Source organism: Chelon labrosus (genome assembly GCF_963514085.1).
Source record: "Chelon labrosus genome assembly, chromosome: 5".
NCBI lineage: Eukaryota > Metazoa > Chordata > Actinopteri > Mugiliformes > Mugilidae > Chelon > Chelon labrosus.
In genome coordinates, this window is record NC_140341.1 from 6,709,441 (window position 1) to 6,730,443 (window position 21,003).

At 43.3% G+C, this 21,003-nt stretch overlaps 2 protein-coding genes across 3 annotated transcripts in view; both read left to right on the forward strand.

Moving 5' to 3' along the window:
• The window catches only part of lats2 (large tumor suppressor kinase 2), a 29,244-nt gene extending 20,746 nt beyond the window's left edge, over positions 1-8,498 (forward strand). For both annotated transcript variants that reach the window (XM_084544797.1, XM_084544798.1), the window contains 7 exons: positions 255-387; positions 480-2,074; positions 3,667-3,894; positions 4,019-4,373; positions 4,862-5,044; positions 5,419-5,525; positions 6,559-8,498. In XM_084544797.1, the coding sequence (XP_084400923.1) occupies positions 255-387; positions 480-2,074; positions 3,667-3,894; positions 4,019-4,373; positions 4,862-5,044; positions 5,419-5,525; positions 6,559-7,110 (3,153 nt within the window). In that variant the 3' untranslated portion in view covers positions 7,111-8,498. The remainder of the gene's footprint in view (positions 1-254; positions 388-479; positions 2,075-3,666; positions 3,895-4,018; positions 4,374-4,861; positions 5,045-5,418; positions 5,526-6,558) is intronic.
• A 5,610-nt stretch (positions 8,499-14,108) lies between these two features.
• The window catches only part of xpo4 (exportin 4), a gene marked incomplete at its 5' end in the record, with an annotated part of 61,588 nt that continues 54,693 nt past the window's right edge, over positions 14,109-21,003 (forward strand). Inside the window, 2 exons of the mRNA XM_084545091.1 lie at positions 14,109-14,198; positions 19,964-20,069. Coding sequence (XP_084401217.1) covers positions 14,109-14,198; positions 19,964-20,069 — 196 coding nt within the window. The remainder of the gene's footprint in view (positions 14,199-19,963; positions 20,070-21,003) is intronic.

Consider the following 21,003-nt stretch of genomic DNA (forward strand, 5'->3'; position numbering starts at 1 on the left):
AGTAGAGTTTCCACTATCCATGTTTTTTTTGCGTGTTATTGTGACTGGCACAGGAAGTCACTGGTTTGTGACCCCAAGTGGAGAGGATGCAGGTGCTCGGAACACCTACTGGGCCAACGTTTGTTTAATGTGTTCATGTGTGTGGCAGGCATGCACTCCATTTTATTTATATGAATGATTGCGGACGCCTCCACAAGTGTCTTCTTGACCAAACGGTGACTCAAAATGTCGTTTTGTTCATGTGTGTGCTTCAGGAGATGGCGGTGAGAGCGCTGAAGCAGACGGGCAGCAGGAGCATCGAAGCAGCGTTGGAATACATCAGCAAAATGAGTTACCTTGACCCTCGCAATGAGCTCATTGTTCGTGTCATCAAACAGACTTCACCAGGTACAAAAACAGCCTTCAGTAGTTAGGATATAGTTGCTTTCATCAAGTTGTCGTTTAATATATTTAGTGGATTTGTTGCCTGTTCTTTGCAGGAAAAGCTGGTATGCCAAATGCAATGGACCACCGGCCTACGTTGCAGGGTTCAGGTGAAGCAGGTGGCATGCCTCCGTATCATCAGATGGGGGCACCCATGTATGAGGGTCCAGGAGGATATGGTCCTGAGGGGGAGATGGCCAGGCCCTACATGAGCGCTCCCCCTGTTATGAACTACATGATGGCGCCATCTGGTGCAGCACAGGGCCCCGCAATGGGAAACCCAATGGGTCGACCTCCCAGCATGGGCTCCTATCCACCGGTGATGGGCACCCAAAGCAACCCAGGCAACACCATGTACCCTCCAGGGGCTCAGCAGAAGGGCTACCCTGGCAGCATGGAGCAACACGGGCCGATGATGAGCTACAACGTACCTGGCCAACCTTTGCAGCTCCAGCCACAGCCACCAGGAGGCCCCGTCCCAGGCCCGCACTATGACTACGGCCATGCCAGGCCTCACATGATGGAGCCGACTGGCTATGGAGTCAAGAGGACCCCCTCCTTCCAGAACAAGATGGCACCGCCCCCCATGGCGCCCCCAGATAACTACGTCAACATGCAGGGGAAAGGGGGCATCGGCCAGAACCCGCCAGGAGGAGGAGGTGGAGGATATCCTGCTAACCTGTACCTTGCCCCCCACTCCCACCCTCGACAGGCCAGCCCCACCTCCCACCAGGTTCACATGATGTCCCGTTCCCCAGGAGGGGTGGCAGCCATGGGCCCTGACTTCACAGATCTGCCCCAGGGCTTGATGACACCCTCCAGGGCCAGCCTCAACCTAGATCTGTATGAGCACCACTGGGCAGGGCCTCCAGGACCAGAAGGGGCCCCTACAGCTAGACAACCACAGCCCCAGGGCCCGTTCAGGGGGGAGGTGCGTGTCCCCAGCAGAACCAATTCCTTCAACAGTCGCTGTGCAGGTCCAAGCGGTGCCCGTCCTGCAATGGCTGCACCCCCTACAGCTGGGAAACAGGATCAATCGTTGGGTCCCCCTAACACCATCACGGCTGTTACATCACCACCCATCCAGCAGCCGGTCAAGAGTATCCGTGTGATGAGGCCTGAACCCAAGACAGCTGTGGGACCATGTCACCCTGCCTGGATGACCGCCCAGGCCCAGGATGCAACAGAACCTCTGGCCTACATGCCAGAGGAGACGTACTCTCTTGAGCCTGCTCAGGAGCCTCGTTGCCCGCCGCCACCTTACCCCATAAATCTGTCTGGGGCAGCTGGCAAGCCAGGGGCCATGGAGGGAGCTGGAACCATGTGTGGAGCTCAGGACCTCAGCAACCCCTCTGCCAGAAACACTCGCAGCGGCAGTGGGGGGAGCGGGAAGGCCGAGGACCGCCAGCAGGTGAAAGAGAAGACAAAGGTGGGGAAGGGAGAGAAAGCGGTGAAGGACAAGAAGCAGATCCAGACGTCCCCTGTTCCTGTGAGGAAGAATGGAAGAGATGAAGAAAAGAGGGAGTCGCGGATCAAAACCTACTCGCCTTTCGCCTTCAAGTTCTACATGGAGCAGCACATAGAGAATGTGATGAAAACCTACCAGCAGAAACTCAACCGCAGACTCCAGCTGGAACAAGAGATGTCCAAGGTAAGAAATCAATTTACTGCTTTATATTATGAACTATGGGTTGTACAGACTAGTCGACTAGTTGGTTTGTGGACTTCACTGCTGTGCCGCTTAAGGCATCGGGTCAACTAGTCTCTGAACACGTGACAATAACAACATGGACGCTTCCGAGAAGACAGGTGAAGAGTCCAGTGGGTCGTTGCAGCAAACAAGCAGTGGTTCATCAGGTGTCTGGAATTACTTCACTAAAGATGAAGCCCATACTACTGTGACATGTCAGTCCTGAAATACAACAAATGTACTTCTTCAATGCATCTGAAAAGGCATCCGCTAACGCTAGTAGAAGAACGTTCCAAATCCTCTCGACAGCAGTAAATTAACAACTTCACCAAACGTCCCGCGGTAACAGAGAGGAGGAGGCTGCACATCAACTATTTAAGTTATTAGACCTTTAGCTGCAGTACACGGAGATGGGTTCGGAGATACACCGCATTATTTTTAACCCTGCTACACTACACCATCTTCCAACACGCTGTCAAGTACTATTAAAGGGGAATTACCGTTTTTTTTACAACCTGGACCTTATTTCTGGCATAAAATACGGTCGTTTACTCACCCATATAACTTTGGTGTCATTTGGAGTCATTCGGGAGATATTTAGATCGCGTATATCCATACAGTGGGAGTGACTGGGGCACCGAAACGCAGCGCTCCACTTGATCTAAATATCTCCCAAACGACTCCAAATGACACCAAAGTTATATGGGTGAGGAAACGATCGTATTTTATGCCAGAAATAAGGTCCAGGTTGTAAAAAAACGGTAATTAAACTTTAAACGCTATTGACGGTGCTGAGTTGCTGCCTGTTTTTATGCAGGCTATACATATCTGCAGCACACAGTATGTAGCACGTGAGCTGTCTGTTCTCTGCATATGTGTTCAGGTCAAGAATATAGATTTAATTTCTGCAACGCATTACTTTCTACTGTGTTTTCATCAGTGACGTTATCAGTCGACTTTAAAAAATCTTAACTCGTGCAGCCCCTGTTGTGTTTATAATAAGAGAAATTTATTCAATGTGTCTTCTTTCTAGAAAGATTCAATGTGCCTTTAAGAATGGCCATGAGTAACGTTAAAAAAAGTTGTATTTAATGGACTAAAACCTGCTAATCCAGTGGTAAAGCTCTTGGGATTATAAAGAAGATGAGTCTTATAATCGTGCGGTGACGTCCAGGCGGCCGTCATCCGTTGAATTCACCCTCAGGGCTTTGGTTCAGACAAGAAGACGTTTGTCTTGGTATGAGGAGTCATCGAGTTCACACTTGTGCTTGCATGTTCTTCAGTCGTGACTTTGGCCTCTGCACTTTTGACCTTTTCCTTTTAAAATGATCGAAAGGCATTTTTGGATGAGAGAGGGGAAAAAAACAACAGACATAGACGCAGGTGGTTAAATAACAGAATAAGTTATTGGGTTCAAGTCTCACCACATTCCATGGTTTTTAATAATCATGGATGAAAAGCGAACCCTGCTCTGGAAAGGGCGGGGTAGTCGTTGCTTATTCAACCTCACCATCTTTCTGCCACCTCCCTCTTTTTTTTTTTTTTCTGCTCAGGCCGGACTGTCGGAAGCAGAGCAGGAACAGATGAGGAAGATGCTGAACCAGAAGGAGTCCAACTACAACAGGCTACGTCGCGCCAAAATGGACAAGTCCATGTTTGTCAAAATCAAGACGCTGGGCATAGGTGCTTTTGGTGAAGTGTGTCTTACTCGTAAAGTGGACACCGGTGCACTTTATGCCATGAAAACACTGCGCAAGAAAGACGTCCTCAACCGCAACCAGGTGATTTACCCTTCTGTTCTTACAGCATTTCTGTTATTTTTGCTATGCTTGCATATGTATTATTGATTCACCATGTATGAGCCACGGCCTGGATGTTACTGATGATGACTTTGTCTTGCTGCAGGTGGCCCACGTCAAAGCTGAGCGTGACATCCTCGCAGAGGCAGACAACGAGTGGGTGGTGCGCCTCTACTACTCCTTCCAGGACCGCGACAGCCTCTACTTCGTGATGGACTACATCCCCGGAGGAGACATGATGAGCCTGCTCATCCGGATGGGGGTCTTCCCCGAAAACCTGGCGCGCTTCTACGTGGCGGAGCTGACGCTGGCCATCGAGAGCGTCCACAAGATGGGCTTCATTCACCGTGACATCAAGCCGGACAACATCCTCATCGACCTGGACGGACACATCAAGCTGACCGACTTTGGTCTCTGTACGGGCTTCCGCTGGACGCACAACTCCAAGTACTACCAGAAAGGTGAGGCCGTCTGGTTTAGTGCTCGACAAGATATCTTAACACACTCGTGCACGGTGAAGATTTAATAAGGTTCTATGAGGATTCAATCGTTGAACCTGGCATTCATGTGGATGTTACTTAGACATGTAGCACCCACCTAGACCAGACCAGGCACCCCCACCCCATAGCAATGACACTCAGCAGGATCCAGTCATAAAACACTTTAGGAACAACTCAAAAAAGCTTGAAGAACAGCACAAGGTGTTGACCTGGCCTCCAAATTCACTAGATCCCAAACTGATCAAGTATCTGTGGGATGATCCACAGAGGACCCTCTCCTCAACCCGTAGGACCCAAAGCATGCATGTGCATTTATACTTAGCAGATACCAAATACAGACAGCACCTAAGAACTGTTTGCCTTCACATTTCCAGCTAGTCCAAGCTGAGTTTTATGTCTTCTTCTGTGTGGAGTTTAATGTTTAATCAATCTTCTGCTTCTGTCTGCAGGAAGCCACATCAGACAAGACAGCATGGAGCCCAGCGACCTCTGGGATGACGTGTCCAACTGTCGCTGCGGCGACCGGCTGATGACGCTGGAGCAGCGTGCCAACCGGCAGCACCAGCGCTGCCTGGCTCACTCCCTGGTGGGAACACCTAACTACATTGCACCTGAGGTTCTGCTGCGCAAAGGTGGGTGAGAATGATGGGTGGATGATTACTGCAGATGCAGCTGACCAAGACCATAACGAGTCCTTGTGCCTAGGACTGTATATGAATATATGATAAGGATTTATTTTGGTCTCCCGACACAAAATCAGAGCTGCGCTGTTTAGCACATGCAGTAGAGTCTGTAACTGTTTGGTCATTGATGCATTTTGTGCTGTTTTGACCACAACAAACAATAAGTGAACAATGACTTTAAGTGCTGACAACACCCTAAGTGTCAGTTTCTGTTTTGAGGCAGAAAGAATAAAGAGTGAGTATAAATACTTACTGTATGCTGTTAATCAAGAGAGTAGTAAGAGCACTCATAGAATAACCTGTTATGTGTGTCTTGTGTGCAGGTTACACTCAGCTGTGTGACTGGTGGAGCGTTGGGGTGATTCTGTTCGAGATGCTGGTGGGACAGCCGCCCTTCCTTGCCTCAACACCGACCGAGACTCAGATTAAGGTGAGCGTAGAATTTTAAACGATAGACGAATTGATGGTTGCCTTGTGTCGCTGGATTCAGTTCAGTTGTTGCAGCCTGACGCCAGAATAGAACTCGCCATGTTACATCAGACTTCCTTTAGAGGACACGATTGGAGCAGGTCACCAAAAGTATTTCCTGCTTTTGTGCAGTTTGTTTGGCCAGGTGAGAGCAACAAAATCTGGTGGCACCGAGATAAATAAAAGTGAGGAAATTAGACTTGTGTGAATAACAGGACGGTAACTCTGAGCTCAAGGAACGTGAACTGGAATGTTTCAAACCTGCAGACATGACAGGCGGCCAAATCGGTGTCCAATAAATGAGCAATTCTTGAGTCAGTGTGACTGTTGTTAAAGGGGAACTACTGTTTTTTACAACCTGGACCTTATTTCTGGCATAAAATACTCACCCATATCAAATTGTGTAATTTGTAGTCGTTCGGGAGATATTTAGATCCGCCTATATCCATATAGTGGGAGTGACTGGGGCACCGAAACGCAGTCTCTAAATAGCGTATTATCTGCCGCGGCACTCGTTCATTTCACCAATATTTTGTTATCGTACGCTAGTGCTATTCCCCGTTGAGTCCGGAGTTTCATGATATCATCATCTAGGGTCTGTAGGTCAATCTACAGGTCAGATGTCTTCCAAACGTGGATGATGGCCGGCTTGTTTACCTGTAATTTGCTACTGCTAGTTTTTTGCAACATGGCTGAATATTTTTCAGATTCTGAGGTTGTGGACGAACCATAGCAGTAGCACTAGCGTACGATAACAAAATATTGGTGAAATGAACAAGTTTCGCGGCAGATAATGCGTTATTTAGAGGCTGCATTTCGGTGCCCCATTCACTCCCACTATATGGATATACGCCGATCTAAATATCTCCCGAACGACTACAAATTACACAAAAGTTATATGGGTGAATAAACGATCGTATTTTATGCCAGAAATAAGGTCCATTGAACAATTGCCCGGAGCTTTAACATCATGCACTGTGTCTCTCCCCCTGCAGGTCATTAACTGGGAGAGCACTCTGCAGGTGCCCGCCCAGGTCAAACTGAGCCCAGAGGCCGTCGACATCATCGGCCGTCTCTGTTGCTCTGCCGAGGATCGCCTGGGTGCCAACGGCGCCGGTGAGATCAAGGCTCACCCCTTCTTCACCCAGATGGACTTCTCCAGCAATCTGCGGCAGCAGCCGGCTCCCTACCGGCCCAAGATCGCCCACCCGATGGACACGTCCAACTTCGACCCCGTGGAGGAGGAGGGCGGCCCAGGGGCGTGGAGCGACAGCGAGGACAGCACCCGGGCTTTGGACATGCTCTGCTCCCCGCATGGGAAGCACCCGGAGCACGCCTTCTACGAGTTCACCTTCCGCCGGTTCTTCGACGACAACGGCTGCCCCTTCCGCTACCCCAAACCACTCGAGGCCAGCGGGGTGTCGTCGAGCACCTCCGGAGCCGCCAGCCTGGGCCCGGAGGAAGAGGAGGAACAAGAAGATGAGGATGAGGAAGATGAAGAGGAAGAGGGGGAGCAGGGGGAGGGATGTGAGCCGGTGTACGTCTAGAGCTGCACACTGACGAGCTCCCCCGAGCGGCTTGTTGCGTCTGTCACTGCCGTTTAACCCTCAACGTTCAGCCCATGAACCTCCCACCTACCACTGCTCTTTATATGTGTGTGTCTGTGTGTAGAGGTGTGCATGCTACACAGGTGGGTCTGTGTGTGCTTATGCATATCTGTCATATGTGACTGTAAAGCTGCAGGAGCAGGATGGATGAACATTGCCACCTTGTGGAATCTATAGCTCGTCCACGTCGACTTAAAATACAAAACTCCCCCAGATCCGGGACCAAGAATCGACTGCATCAAGGATGAAGTGTAGGCGGTTAGGAGAGAACCGTGCAGCTTGAAAAGAGATTGCTAATATTCTTGGGAATGTAAAGATGTCTGGATCGCAGACAAGGTTTTACGTTCGAGGACTTGCTTCCGGTTCGTCCAGCGGTTTTCTCGTCCCATTCCTTCCCGTTCTTGGTCTTACGGGCGAGTGAAACACCTCCACGGTGAAACCTCCTGACACAGGAGCTGCTTCCTGTTCTACCCGAGCTGCTTTAACACTCAGAAACATTTGACACGGCAATGTGAAGAGTGGAACCAGTTTACTTGTCGATCGCCGCCTCTTTCACAGCTGCTGCAGAATAAGCTACAAAGACACATGCATGCACGTGCACACACTCACACGTTTATCACAGCTTGTGCTCGGTCGTAAAAGGGCGAAAAGGGCGTTAGATTTCAGTGTCCGAGTCGACGTTTCAGGATGTTGGCTCAAACTAGTTGGACAAAGAGATTCCTCTGGCGAGCGCTCGCCCACAGAGAAATACTTGTCCAGTGGCCATGTTGTGGTGTGAGAGTAAAATATGTCAGGTTTTTTTTTATTTTTTTGCTGCACTTCAGTTGTGGCAGATCAAATTTCAAGAATTAACCAAACTAAATATTTAAGGTCGCTCTGTCTACCTTTAATATCCACACCTGCCTCATTTTGTGCCAACTTCAGTTTAATATGTTTCGTCCTAAAGGTGGAGTCAGACCTTTTCCTCTGAGGTCGCTGTCACGAATATTCTCGTGCTCTGATCTGATTTCAAAGCTCACGTCCAAATGATCCTTTATGTGCAAAGTATTAAGTTTGGATTGGGCTCCAAACATGAGGTGGTGAGTTTTAGCCTGATCCGAGACCGAACCACTGTTTTTAATGAGCCCAAATCTTATTATTAAAACCATAAATGTCCCTGTAAATCCTGACATGCAGTGAATTTACAGGAAGAGTTGGCTCGGATGAGAAATGATCTTGCGTTTAAATGATATTTCTTGTTTACTTTAAGGGGAGGGGGGGTTGTTGGGACAACTCTTAAAGGGGAGCTACTGTTTTTTACAACCTGGACCTTATTTCTGGCATAAAATATGATCATTTAGTCACCCATGTAACTTCTGTGTAATTTGTATTCCTTCAGGAGATATTTAGATCAGCGTATATACATATAGTGGAAGTGACTGGGGCACCGAAAAGCAGCCTCTAAATAACGCATTATCTGCCGCAAGACTCGTTCATTTCACCAATAGTTTGTTATTGTACGCTAGTGCTACTCCCCGTTGAGTCCGGAGTTACCTGTTATCATCATCCGGGGTCTGTAGATTGACCTACAGACCCCGGATGATATCTTCTGTCTCTGAGTGCTGCGCACACCTGCAACAGTCGGCTTGTTTACCTGTAATTTGCTACTGCTAGTTTTTTGCAACATGGCTGAATATTTTTCCGATTCTAAGGTTGTGGACGAACCATAGCAGTAGCACTAGCGTACGATAACAAAATATTGGTGAAATGAACGAGTATCGCGGCAGATAATGCGTTATTTAGAGGCTGCGTTTCGGTGCCCCATTCACTCCTACTATATGGATATACGCTGATCTAAATATCTCCCGAACGACTACAAATGACACCAAAGTTATATGGGTAAATAAAGGATCGTATTTTATGCCAGAAATAAGATCCAGGTTGTAAAAAACAGTAGTTCCCCTTTAACAAAAAACAAACAAACAAAAAAAAAAACGAGAATCCAGAGCCAGATCTGCACAGTCGGCTCGTATGAGGCCGAGTTGGACGTCAAATCAAAACTCACACACACATTCACCAAGATGCACAATTGTACAGCTTTTTATTTTATTTTATTTTTTTTAATTTTTCTTTTTTGTTGTTGCAAAGATCAGTCCTACGGTTGCATTGTAACTTAACTAGCTTCCTTCTGTCTCCTGGAGGCGGTCATAAACAAACAAATGTCCTTACATCAGCCAAACATGTGATAGTATGACTACGTGCAATACAAAAACTAAAAAAAAAATTAAATAAAAAAATACATTATATATAGTTTTGTAAACACTTAATAACCTTTTGAAAGTTTAGTTCTGAAATGTACAAATATATTGGTTTATATATATATTTTTCCTCTTTTCAGTTACAACATGCTGCTTATTATTGTGGTTAATATTATTTACATTATTATAATTATTATTATTATTATTATTATAATTGTGTACCTGTTTTTTTTTTTTTTCTTTTGTCGTGGCTTAAAGAAGTGTCGGCTTCAGTGTGTTTGGGTTTCGAACGTGACGAGCCGTGTGCCTTTCTAGCTGAGTGTTGATAACGAAGAATGACGACGACGACGATGATGATGATGATAAGTGTTAGGTGGTTGACTCTTCGCCTCCTGCAGACGGGCTGGCCCTGAACGCAGGAGAGGAGAGTATAAAGGTTTTAGAAAGAGATAAAAATTTGGAGACGGAGGGGAGGAGCGAGGCAGGTTCAGGAAATGTGATCGGAAATGCTTTCTCTATTATTTTTTTTTCGAGATTACAAAAAAAAAACTTCAACAAAGAGTTAGTGTTTGGTACATTTTCTTTTATTTATCCAAAATGACCACACGTTTAAAGTGTTGTTTAATATTTTTTTTTACACTACAGACCTGTGCCATGTTCCGTATTGGAGCTACCAACCCTCTTGCTTATTGACAATCAGGCGAACAGTAAACGCTCCAAACTGTTCGAGCAGTATTCTGAATATCACCCGGTGACTGGTGACGCTGCGAGATGAAGTCATGTGATTCTGTGAGGCGTAAACCGAAAGATGCACACTGATGGAAAAAAAAAAATATGTGTGGGTAAAATTTGAAAAGATGTTTTTGCTTGACAATGTTTGATTTGTTTGTTTTGATCTGTAAATGTGCCTTTATTCTTTTTTTTTTTTTTTTTTTTTTGTTCTAACGTGAGCAGCACAATCTTAAAAAAAAAAAATACTGCCTTCGTCGTTTTCGCAAACCTCTCGCGCCCGTTGATCTGGGGAAGCTGACAGAGCAGTGTTTCACCTTCACGCTGGCTGTGTTTACACGATGCAGGAGGAGTCGGGGAAGTAGGAGTAGATAAGGCGGAGGGAAAGAGGGCAGAACAAGAAATTACAACTCCTGATGAGATGAGATTATACACTCATCAGCCACAACATTATGACCACTGACAGGAGAAGTGAATAACGTTGACCATCTTGTGACAATTCAGTGTTCTGCTGGGAAACTTTTGGACCTGGCATTCATTGGTGTGGATGTTACTTAGACATGTAGCACCCACCTAGACCAGACCAGGCACCCCCACCCTATATAGCAGTGACACTCCTTGATGGCAGCAGACATCCCCAACAGGATGCAGCCAAGAACAGCACAAGGTGTTGACCTGGCCTCCAAATTCACTAGATCCCAAACTGATCAAGTATCTGTGGGATGATTTACAGAGGCCCCTCCCCTCAACCCAAAGGACCCAAAGATTGTTGAAGTCCAAGCACACCCGCGTGTGTTTTCCTTACATCCCGGTTTCATATGTTCCCCAGATATAACGCTCATACACATGCGATCCAAAGAAAACTAGTCCACATTCCTTCAGTGCTCCATGAGCCTCTCCTGATGCTCTTGTGTCCATTGTTGGAGCCTTTCATCAGTGGACAGGGGTCAGTGTTTACACCCAGACTGGTCTGCAGCTACGCCATCCCATGCAAAACAAACTGCAATGCAGACCACACGAGCCAGCTTTTCCTCTCCAGCTGCATCAAAGCCGCTCAAATCAAGCAATCAAGCGTTACTCACTTAACCTGTCAGTAGTCATAATGTTATGGCTGAATCTGTTAATGTATCTCTAGTTGCGACATGTTTCAGGAAAGGGAAGCAGGGTTTTTCCACCACCACCACCACCACTGTACAGTGTTGTGACTCAGGTCCTGTTTAAATCTATGACGCTACTCGTTTCATTCAACTGGAGTGAATTGCTCAAATTTCAGGTTTCCTATCACGGACTGACAGATTTGTTTCTCGGTTCCACTCACTCACTCACACACGCAGAAAAACAAATGTGTTTATTTCTGTTTGTTACGAGCGCGTGTGTGAATCAGTGGTTTAAACTGGACTGAAGCCAGCCAGTATCCTGCATGTAAACACACCCAGTGTTTTTCCTGTGAGCTGCTTAGATTAAGTTATCGTCAACACAGCAAGCAGCGTCATGTGATCTATTACAGATCTACTGTGAAGCACGTCTTCACTGACTATTTAAAAAAAAAAAAAGGGGGGCTGCTCTGTCGCTTTTCCCCCCGATCCAGTTCTTCTTTCAGCAGGTCCGGGCGTCTCGGGCGACGTCCTCTAAACCTCAGCTGCGTTGCCAATCCACCATCGACCAGGACGGACTGCTCGGCAAAAACATAGCTTTATAGCGAGAGCCGCGACTCTCTGCAAGGGTGTGTGTGAGTGCCACAAAAGTGTGTGAGGTGAAAGTTTTGAGAGTGATGACTGACAATCTTCGACTGACTTTATGTCCTCTGATCTGATCTCTTCTCACTTGTGTATCCTTTTCATTTTGTATTTTTACTCTTAAGGAGCCAACGCTTGCCTTTGACGCTTCTTAATGTATGATACAACTGTGTTACTCTTGAATATATATTTATACAGATATACATATTTTTTGTATCCTTTTTTTCCCTTTTTCCTTTGTGCTAATGTTAAAATCCATTTCTACGCAGTATTATAGATGTAATTTGGACAGCTATCTTTCTTTTTTTTTTTTTTTTTACATTTATGTATGACCGGAGAATTTGTAAAAATGCTTTCACTGTCCTTGTGTGTAAAATGTATGTATAAATTAAATTAACCAATTTGGATGGCTTTGCATTCATGTGTGAAAGAAACATGACACAGCAGCTCTATCACCACTTATAACTATTGTTGTTAGGCGACATCAGTATACAAAACACATTAGGATTGCATATGATATGTCTTTGCAGAGCATGTCGTTTTATTTTTAAAAACCCAGCAGCAATAATAAATAAATCATAGACTGACAATCAGGGAAACGTTGAATCATTTTTTATTTTTTTTGCTGAAAGATTTTTTATTTTTATTTAAGTGGAGTTAATATTTTTATTATTATTATTTAAATGCCATTATTGGACAGAGAAGTCTTTAAACCTTATTATATTTATGATTATATAATAATATATGATTATATTTTATGATTATTTATATATTTTATATAAAATATGAATTCACAAAGTCCAGTTGACCCGTCAGATAAATAAAAAATAATAACATCCTGAAGCAGATGTGGAATTAAATTACAAAAACCATTAAGAAAAATTCAAGTTATGGAGTTATTTATCATTTATCGTTTTATATGCAAACAATATATAGATAGTTCAAGTAAATTTTAAAGAAAAACTTGCGTAAAAACATTTAAGAGACAAATATATTCAATTCAAGTCAATTTTATTTATATAGCGTCGATAACAATACAAATCGTCTCAAGACGCTTTACAAAACCCGGCCTGAAACTCCCAGAGCAAGCCTGAAGGCAACGGTGGCAGGAAAAACTCCCTTTTAACAGGAAGAAACCTTGAGCAGAACCCAGCTCATATGGAGGGACCCATCTGCCTAAGGCCAGCCGGGTACAGACAGAAGAAAGAGAGAAGAGAACAGCAAAGAGAGAAGAGAAGAGAACAGCAAGATAAACATACATCTGTCATAGATACACTATATATACAAATATATATACAGTTGAAACCAGCTGTTTACATACACTGTGTTAAAAGACACAAACATTTTTTCCTCACTGTCTGAAGTTAAATCAGACTAAACCTCTCCTGTTTTAGGTCAGTTAGGATTACTAAAATTATTTCTATTTGCTAAATGCCACAATAATGAGAGAGGGAATTTCTTAGAGAATTTTTTATGTATATATATATATAGCGGTGGAAACTTATAATCTACAAAGCCTGTAAAACTAAATGAAAATAATAATAGTAATAATACAAATAAATTAGATACTCTAACAAGAAATTCTCCTGAAACAGATTTACTGTTACTGGATTTATTTACAATTATGAGAAACACCATTAATATATATATAATTAAGTGGAGTAAATTAATATAGACTTAGATAAACTTTATTGAGCCACAAGGGAAATTGCTTGGTCACAGCAGCTGAGTTGCACATAAAAAAAAAACACTCTTAAGAACGACAAGTAAAAGAAAGATTAATAAATAAAACAAAGTGAAAACGAGTAAAATAAAATAAAATAAAAATAGTATAAGAAAAAAATGTACAAATTAGCATATGAACAAATGAACAAGAAATAGAGTTGGAAGTATATATATTATATACACAGGAATTATATAAATATGTAAATTCGAATATTATTATATGAGAGGTATTACATTTTTTTTAATTTCATTTTAAATTAATAAAAATATTTTTTATTATTTTTTTATTAGATTTATAATTTAACTAATTTGACATTTTAACATTTTAAAAAGTTTAACTTGAGTTATATATTTGTTCTTTTTTTTTTTTTTTATTATTATTATTTTATATTTTTCTCAATGAGTAGTTTGAATATTTGTCAGTTAGGAACGTGATTACATAACCCGCCGTCTCGCTCGCTCTCTCGTGCCCCGCCGGGTACCGTCTCTGTAATCCCACAATGCAGAGCGCATGGCGCGTCATTGGAGAGGGACGATGATGGCGGCGGTCGGTGCACCAGAAGTGATCACACAGCTGGAAAGCGCTGCCAAAGTTTTAATGGTGAGAAACTCATCGTTGTTCTGTAGCCACGAGCGGCGGCTGTGCGCGTGTCTTAACTTCGTCTCGGGTGGAGTTTGGCGGTTATTTTCTCCTCGGTTTGTTTCGGTTTTTCTGGCTAAATGTGTTCAGGGTTTTTTTTTTTTTTTTTTTTTCTCCCCTTACCGGAGAGACGGTAACGTGAACGATGCGTGGCGCAGCGCCTTGCCAGTCTCCATCCCGCACAAAAAAATAAAAAATAAAAATTTATCTCAATTCCCTCTTAATATAAATCACAAACACCTAAAAAAAAATATTACCTTAAAATATTAGACGCTTTTTTTTTTTCCCCAGTGGGGAAAGTTAAGCTCGTGTCGCTGCCTCTTTCAGCCGTTACATCCAAGTTTTTAACCGTTGGAGCATCTCGGAGCTCTCCGTTTCGGTGCTGTTTCCCTCGGTCTATATCTTTATCTCACGCTGCCCCATTCCCAAAAACACCCATTTACCTCAAACGTTTCCCTGTGAACTCCCTCCAACATCCCAGCTAAGAGCAAGTGGCTAACCATGTGCATGTTGGGATCATCTAGCTAGCTTTTCTGCCATCTTGTTAGCTCTTTAAACTAAGAGAACCCCGTTCAAACTGCCCGTTTGGTCAGTCAGTGAACGCACCATTACAGCCTTACGAGCCTTCACGTTTAAACCAGCAGCAGGTGTCTTTACAAACGGGTGAATATCACTGTCTCCCATTGTTTTGTGTGTGTTGTGACTCATCATGGATGCACACAGATGAATCTGGGGTGGAAGACTGAGGTGTGTTCGTCATTATGGACTGAAGCTAAAACAATTAATCAAAGGCAATTGGACAGGACAGAGTCTTTGTTGTCAACCTGATAGTAGATCAGTTTGAAACAAGCTAAAGTCTGATGTTTGGTCCTGATTATAACTCACAGATTTTAGCTTCTTGCTGTGATTCTGGACATTTGATGATAATACTAGCCAGGCATATCCAGGTCAGGTTTTATTTGCACCCAGATTCGATCAGTCATTTAAAACTGAAGATCTGTGTCCCGATCTAATCTTAATTAAACAACATTTCCTTCCTTGGAGACTCAGGAAGGCATTTTTTGTCTTATTTGTATTCTCCTAGATCACACGTGCACCGTGCGACTGTATTAAGTCCAATAAATAAGGCTGTCAAAGTTGGGATTCGAGGGTATCTCGTACTTTGGCTCCAGAAAACCTGTTCTCTCTCTACTCCAGAAATGTTCTCGTCATCCAACGCCGTAAACTCTGGGCTATTTTTATCCTTGACGTTGCTCGAGGGAACTTTTCTCCTCTTTTAAATGCAGTGTTTGATGTTTGTTGTTCTTGCCTTTGTACTCGCATGTTTTCCGTTCGGTAGGTGGTGAGTCAAGTTTATAGTATTGAACGAAAATCTCTGACTACCACCACACTGACAGTGACAAACATCCATATTGCGCAATTTACAAATTGCCGTCTGACTTATTTTTTTCCAGAGAAGTCATGTTTAGTCATTCTCAACCAGCCGTCACTAAAACAGAACTGTTATTCTTCTTTGATCATTTTAAAAGTACCTGAATCGATCCCAATACCGACTGGGACATTCGTAATAAATACTGAAATCAGGGGAGGAAAAAGGGGGGATGGATTGTGATGAACCTGGTCCCACCTGGAGCTGAAACTGATTTTTTGAAACTGGGACAATGTGAAAGTTGAGATGTGATGATGTCTGGTACTGGGAATGCAACAGTACAGTTAGTTCATAGTTCAATATGTACCTTTTTTCAGTTCAGTTCTGATTGCCGGCAAGTGCTTTTTTTGTATAAACTTTTGTATTTTTTATTTGTTTTTGGTTGGTGCCTTTGTAGGAAATAGTTAATTACTTTTCTGACCTTTCATACCGGGCTCACGTCTGAAGTACTGGACTCTTCATGTCCCAATCCAACATATCAGACGTTTATCAGTACCAAGTACACGAACTTTCGGACTTGGTTGTTCAGATTTGACAAGTCTGACTCTGAAGTACAGATGGGGGGACGCAGTACTCGGTCCAAACTAGTCATCATCCGTATTTTTTGGACCGTACTTGTTGAGTAGGGACAACTATACTGTGATGAGTTTTCACAAGAACACACATTGATTAACACCTGTAGTAAATCATCACTGTGGAGTAACTCTGCGTTGAATACGAGGTCCAACAATCAGTAGTGAGAAGAACAAGGGTCTTTGTGTGTTGTTTCATAGAGGGTTAGGGTGCAGGATGTTGTATTTGGTTTGTTTCTCTCTTCTGAACCAGTGGGGTACGTGTGATGGAAGGTGTCAGTGGATGTCAGTATTACCTGCTTGGCTGTTCTACTTCCAGACAAAGATACGGTAGAGTGATGGCGGCGCACATCTGAAGTCACCAGACGCTCCACCGTGTTGCCATGTTTAAGTATGCATGTGTGAAATCTGACATCAGTATTTCTGGCGTTCCCCAACGTTGGCGCATAGTGGTTTTTACGGCTGTTGAGTTGTTTCCATGTCTCAGCGCGTGGACAAGGAACCTAGTTACATGAAAAACTAGGGCTGGGGGTAAACGATTATTTATTAAACGATTAATCGGGCGATTATTTTATCGATTAGTCGACTAATCTAACGACTAATTGGACGATTAATCTAACGATTATTTTTCTGTTGCTTGATTAATGAAAACCATAATGTATCTCAAATAAATACCAAAAAGATAATATTTTATATCTATCAGAACTGACCTGCAGGTATTTCGCGTGCGTCAAGCAGGAACGTCAATCAGCTCCTCCTCCCAACTTGTCAGTGTCAAGGTTGCCTTGGCTCAGCGTATCGGTACGGCAGCGCGGCGCTCTGAAGTTCATACGGTGGACCAATAATACTAAAATATGTTAACGGAGATTCTGACACAAAGACGTAGTAACGATGTACATCACTGTCTTTGTAACCAGTTAGCAGACAACGGGCTAAATCTGTTAGCTTACTGTTCCACGGTAGCACACACGGCTAACAGAAAACTACTATAAATGACAACATCACTGCAGCAGCTAAACACCAGTCTGTTAACAGACACGCTAACATACAGACACACTGAAAGTGTCCGATAGCCAAATAACCGCAGCATGTTTAACATGGTATTAGCATGCTAACTTAGGACACCACGCAAAAAACAAAAAAAAAGTTCTGTCCAGATGATCTGTCGAAAACAAATGACAAGCTTTACGCGGGCCGGTCAGAGTCAGCCCGCGGGCCGTATACGAGCCTCACCGGGCTGTTTTTGAAGTATTCCCATACTCTAGATGATTTAGGGCGAGCTGTTTTAGTCCTTTTTCGTTTATTGGGACTTTTTGCAGGGCTTATTTGGGAGTTGTGTGAGCAGGTTGCTGTTTCGTCCTCCATTCTGAAATGTTTTGGTATCCCACGTGTGTGTGTGGCGAAGCGTCAACGCAGAAATATGACGTCGACGAAATTTTGAAGTCGATTCGTCGACGTCATCGACGCGTCGCTACAGGCCTATGAAAAACCCAAAAATACCATATTTCACAAGCGTGTGTTGCTACAGAAGAGTGTTCTTGGTGCGTTCAGTAAAGTTTTTCATAAGTAAGCAACAATTGTAGCGTAGACCAACTCTGTTAAAGGACACATTTCATTCATCATTTTTATTAATGAGAGTCCAGTTGTCCTCTTTAGTTATTTGTGGTTAGCCCATAGAGAGGACGTTCTAACCTCTGATTGCCGAGGTCGGCCTTTTGTAGATTTCATACCCCAAGCCCTACGTCAAACTGTTGCTGGCGTATCAACGGAACCGACTCTTCTTGGCGTCACTTCTCTCCGTTTGAAAAAGAAAAAAACACCATTAATAATGACGCACCGCTCCATCTGGGTCCACCCAGCACTCCAAAGCTGCAGTCGGTTTGTGATAAACTTGGTGGTAGGAACCAAAGTTGTAGAGGGTGTGTCTTTGCTGTAAGTGTTTTGAGAACTCTTACAGCAACTTCATACCCACCCACTCCGCGTCCTGTTTGAATCTTTTTGTATAGTAGTTTCACGTTCCTCCAGCTAGGGACATGTCACATCTTCTTCACCAAGTTTGATTGTAAACCAAAGCAGCAACATTCAATATTTTCCAGAATAAAACATTATAACATGTAGACATTTTACTAGCGCTAGGTAACGTTAAAACTACCAAAAATCTGTTTATCTTTGCAGCTCTAAAGCTGTATATGTCGGCGACAGGAGCAACTTGTTGCGTTGACTTTCTGTTGTAGTCTACACAATCCCAGCAGTGTGTACCGGCTGAAGTCTCAAGTGTTGCCAGTTTCACCGCCAGCATATTATTTATAAAGCATTTAAAGATTCATCACACGAAAGATAGCGATGCGTTCAAGATAAATGGGACAAAAACAAAAGTATGATCTAGATGAGCATACTTTCAGTTGCATATTTGCATTTATATCCACAGTTCCATGCATATTAGAATCCGTAGCGTCTGGTAATAGTCCTATAATTGTGTGTGTGTGTGTGTGCTCTCAGATAAAAAGCTCTTTCTTTCCTCTGCTGCTTTCGGCCGCAGAGCTGCTGCTTTTACTGCAATTAGGCCTGGAATGTGACTTTCCTGCCGAGCTGTATCATGGCGACACCCCTCAATAAAAAAAAAAAAAAAAAATCTGTGTTTATTCGTTTCGAATTTGACGCTTTGATGTACTTATTCGTTCAGACGAGACACGCGATGCTTCTATGAAGGACAAACTATAAACTGTTAGCATCAAGTTGTGTGATAGTAATGGCACTCTAGTGTTTTTTTTTTAATCAACTATTTATTCCTCTGATTAAATGTTTACTGGACGCTCTGGATTTCTGTACGTTCTGTGCACCCTCTTAATCTCGGTGATGTCTTCTTTCCTCACGGCCGCGTCGCCCAGCTGTTTGATTTGTTGGCAGATTTGCCGGTTTAGTCCAGATTTGTTGACGTATTTGTTTTATTGAAGGATCTGAGAAACAAAAACTCAGCCTTAGGATGCTGAGCGCTGTCCTGTCTTGTGCCGTACATGTGGATTTATTTGCTACTAGATAGTCGTGTCTTTACATATGTTATGTCATACAGTTACAGTGCCTGTAGAAAGTATTCATCCTCATGGATCATGGTTAAAAAAAAAAACTCTTTAATGTCAGTTAATTAATTATATGTAATGTAGGTAAAGGTGAGCGCTTTTTCATAAGTACTGTAGGTTCATTTGTGTTTGCGTTTCTTTTATTTTAAGTATCAAAGCTTATTGAAGTTAAGTAATGAATATTAAAACCTTAAGGTGCCGTCTCAGCTTTAATTTGAAGGTGTGATCAGCTACTTCATTGTATTTGTGTTCTTGTATGAAGTAATATGAGGCAATAAGTGACACTTCCTCAGAAAGTGACTCCTTGTATGCATTATTGTATTCTACGGTGTAAGAAAATAATGTTATAAGTTGTAAAAATGGAGAAAATCTCTTTCAAATAAGTAAAAAGAAAAGAAGTCTTGATTATCTTTGTAGTTTAAGTTTGTCAAATAATAATAAAACATCCCATTGACTTTTAAATCTATATATTTTTTTATAATACATGCCTTTGTCACAGGTTCACTCTTTAACCTTAACACAGCCTCAAAGGTCGCGATTAAAAGCTTGAATTTGGTGTTTTAAACCTGTACAGATCATTTTTATCTCGCTCTCAGAAAAAGAAGGCACGTCGCTAAATGCTAATTTATCTATTTCTCCCTCCCCCAGGCACCGCCGTCCATGGTCAGCACAGAACAGAGGCAGCATGCTGAACATGTTTTCCTCTCCTTCAGGAAGTCCAAATCCCCCTTTGCCATTTGCAAGCACATCTTGGGTGAGTGTTAATCCAGTCATTCAGCTTCCTTTGTCCTTTTTAATGCGTGTGGTGTTGATAAACCTGTATTTATCTAAGGAATATAGGTTGTGTTTCTTTATGAATGAGAGCTGCAGCGTCAGAAGGGCTGTCTGATGCTGAAAGGCACATTTAAAATTTCAAATTCAGTTTCCTCCTGGACTCTTATCAGATTGTAATGTGTTAGAAATTATGAATCTTAACTGAGGAAGAGAAATTGACTCAATGTCTGTGATGTTTTTATAGAGCATAATTGTTAGAAGGATGTTTTTAATCAAGTATGAGTAATTTAATTAGGGCTGAAACGATTCGCCGAGTTACTCGATTAACTCGATTACAAAAATTGCTCGAGGCAAAAACTCTGCCTCGAAGCCTCGTTAAATTCCTATGACGCGCACTATACGCGCAGGGATCTGATTGTTCCACACGGACCGTTGTTTTGGAAGCACCTATGCAAGCACACCACTAGCGCGTGATACATTTTGAATTTAGTTGGCGCGATGGCGGAGAGTAAAGATGCCCATAAACGGCAAAAAATGTCTAAAGTTTGGGATCATTACATTCTAAAAAAGGAAGAGAACAAAGTGCAGTGTAAATACTGCAAAGTAGACCTGGCGTACCACAGCAGGACAAGCTCAAATGATCCAGCATCTAAACAGAAAACATCCACATGCTGTTTCACCAAGCGTCGCTGAAACAAGGTAACGTAACCTAAACCTATACATTGATGTTCGCTGATTTTAATCGCATACTGTATGTAGCGATGTCATGATGCGGTTTGACTAGATATGATGTTTAGCTTCAGGGGCGGAGTGGCAATCGGGACGACCGGGCCGGCCGAAGGATTTACGCAGCGGGTCACAAATTGAGCGGCCGCGAGGCGAACGCGACAGGCCTGAGCTTATCAGAATCATTG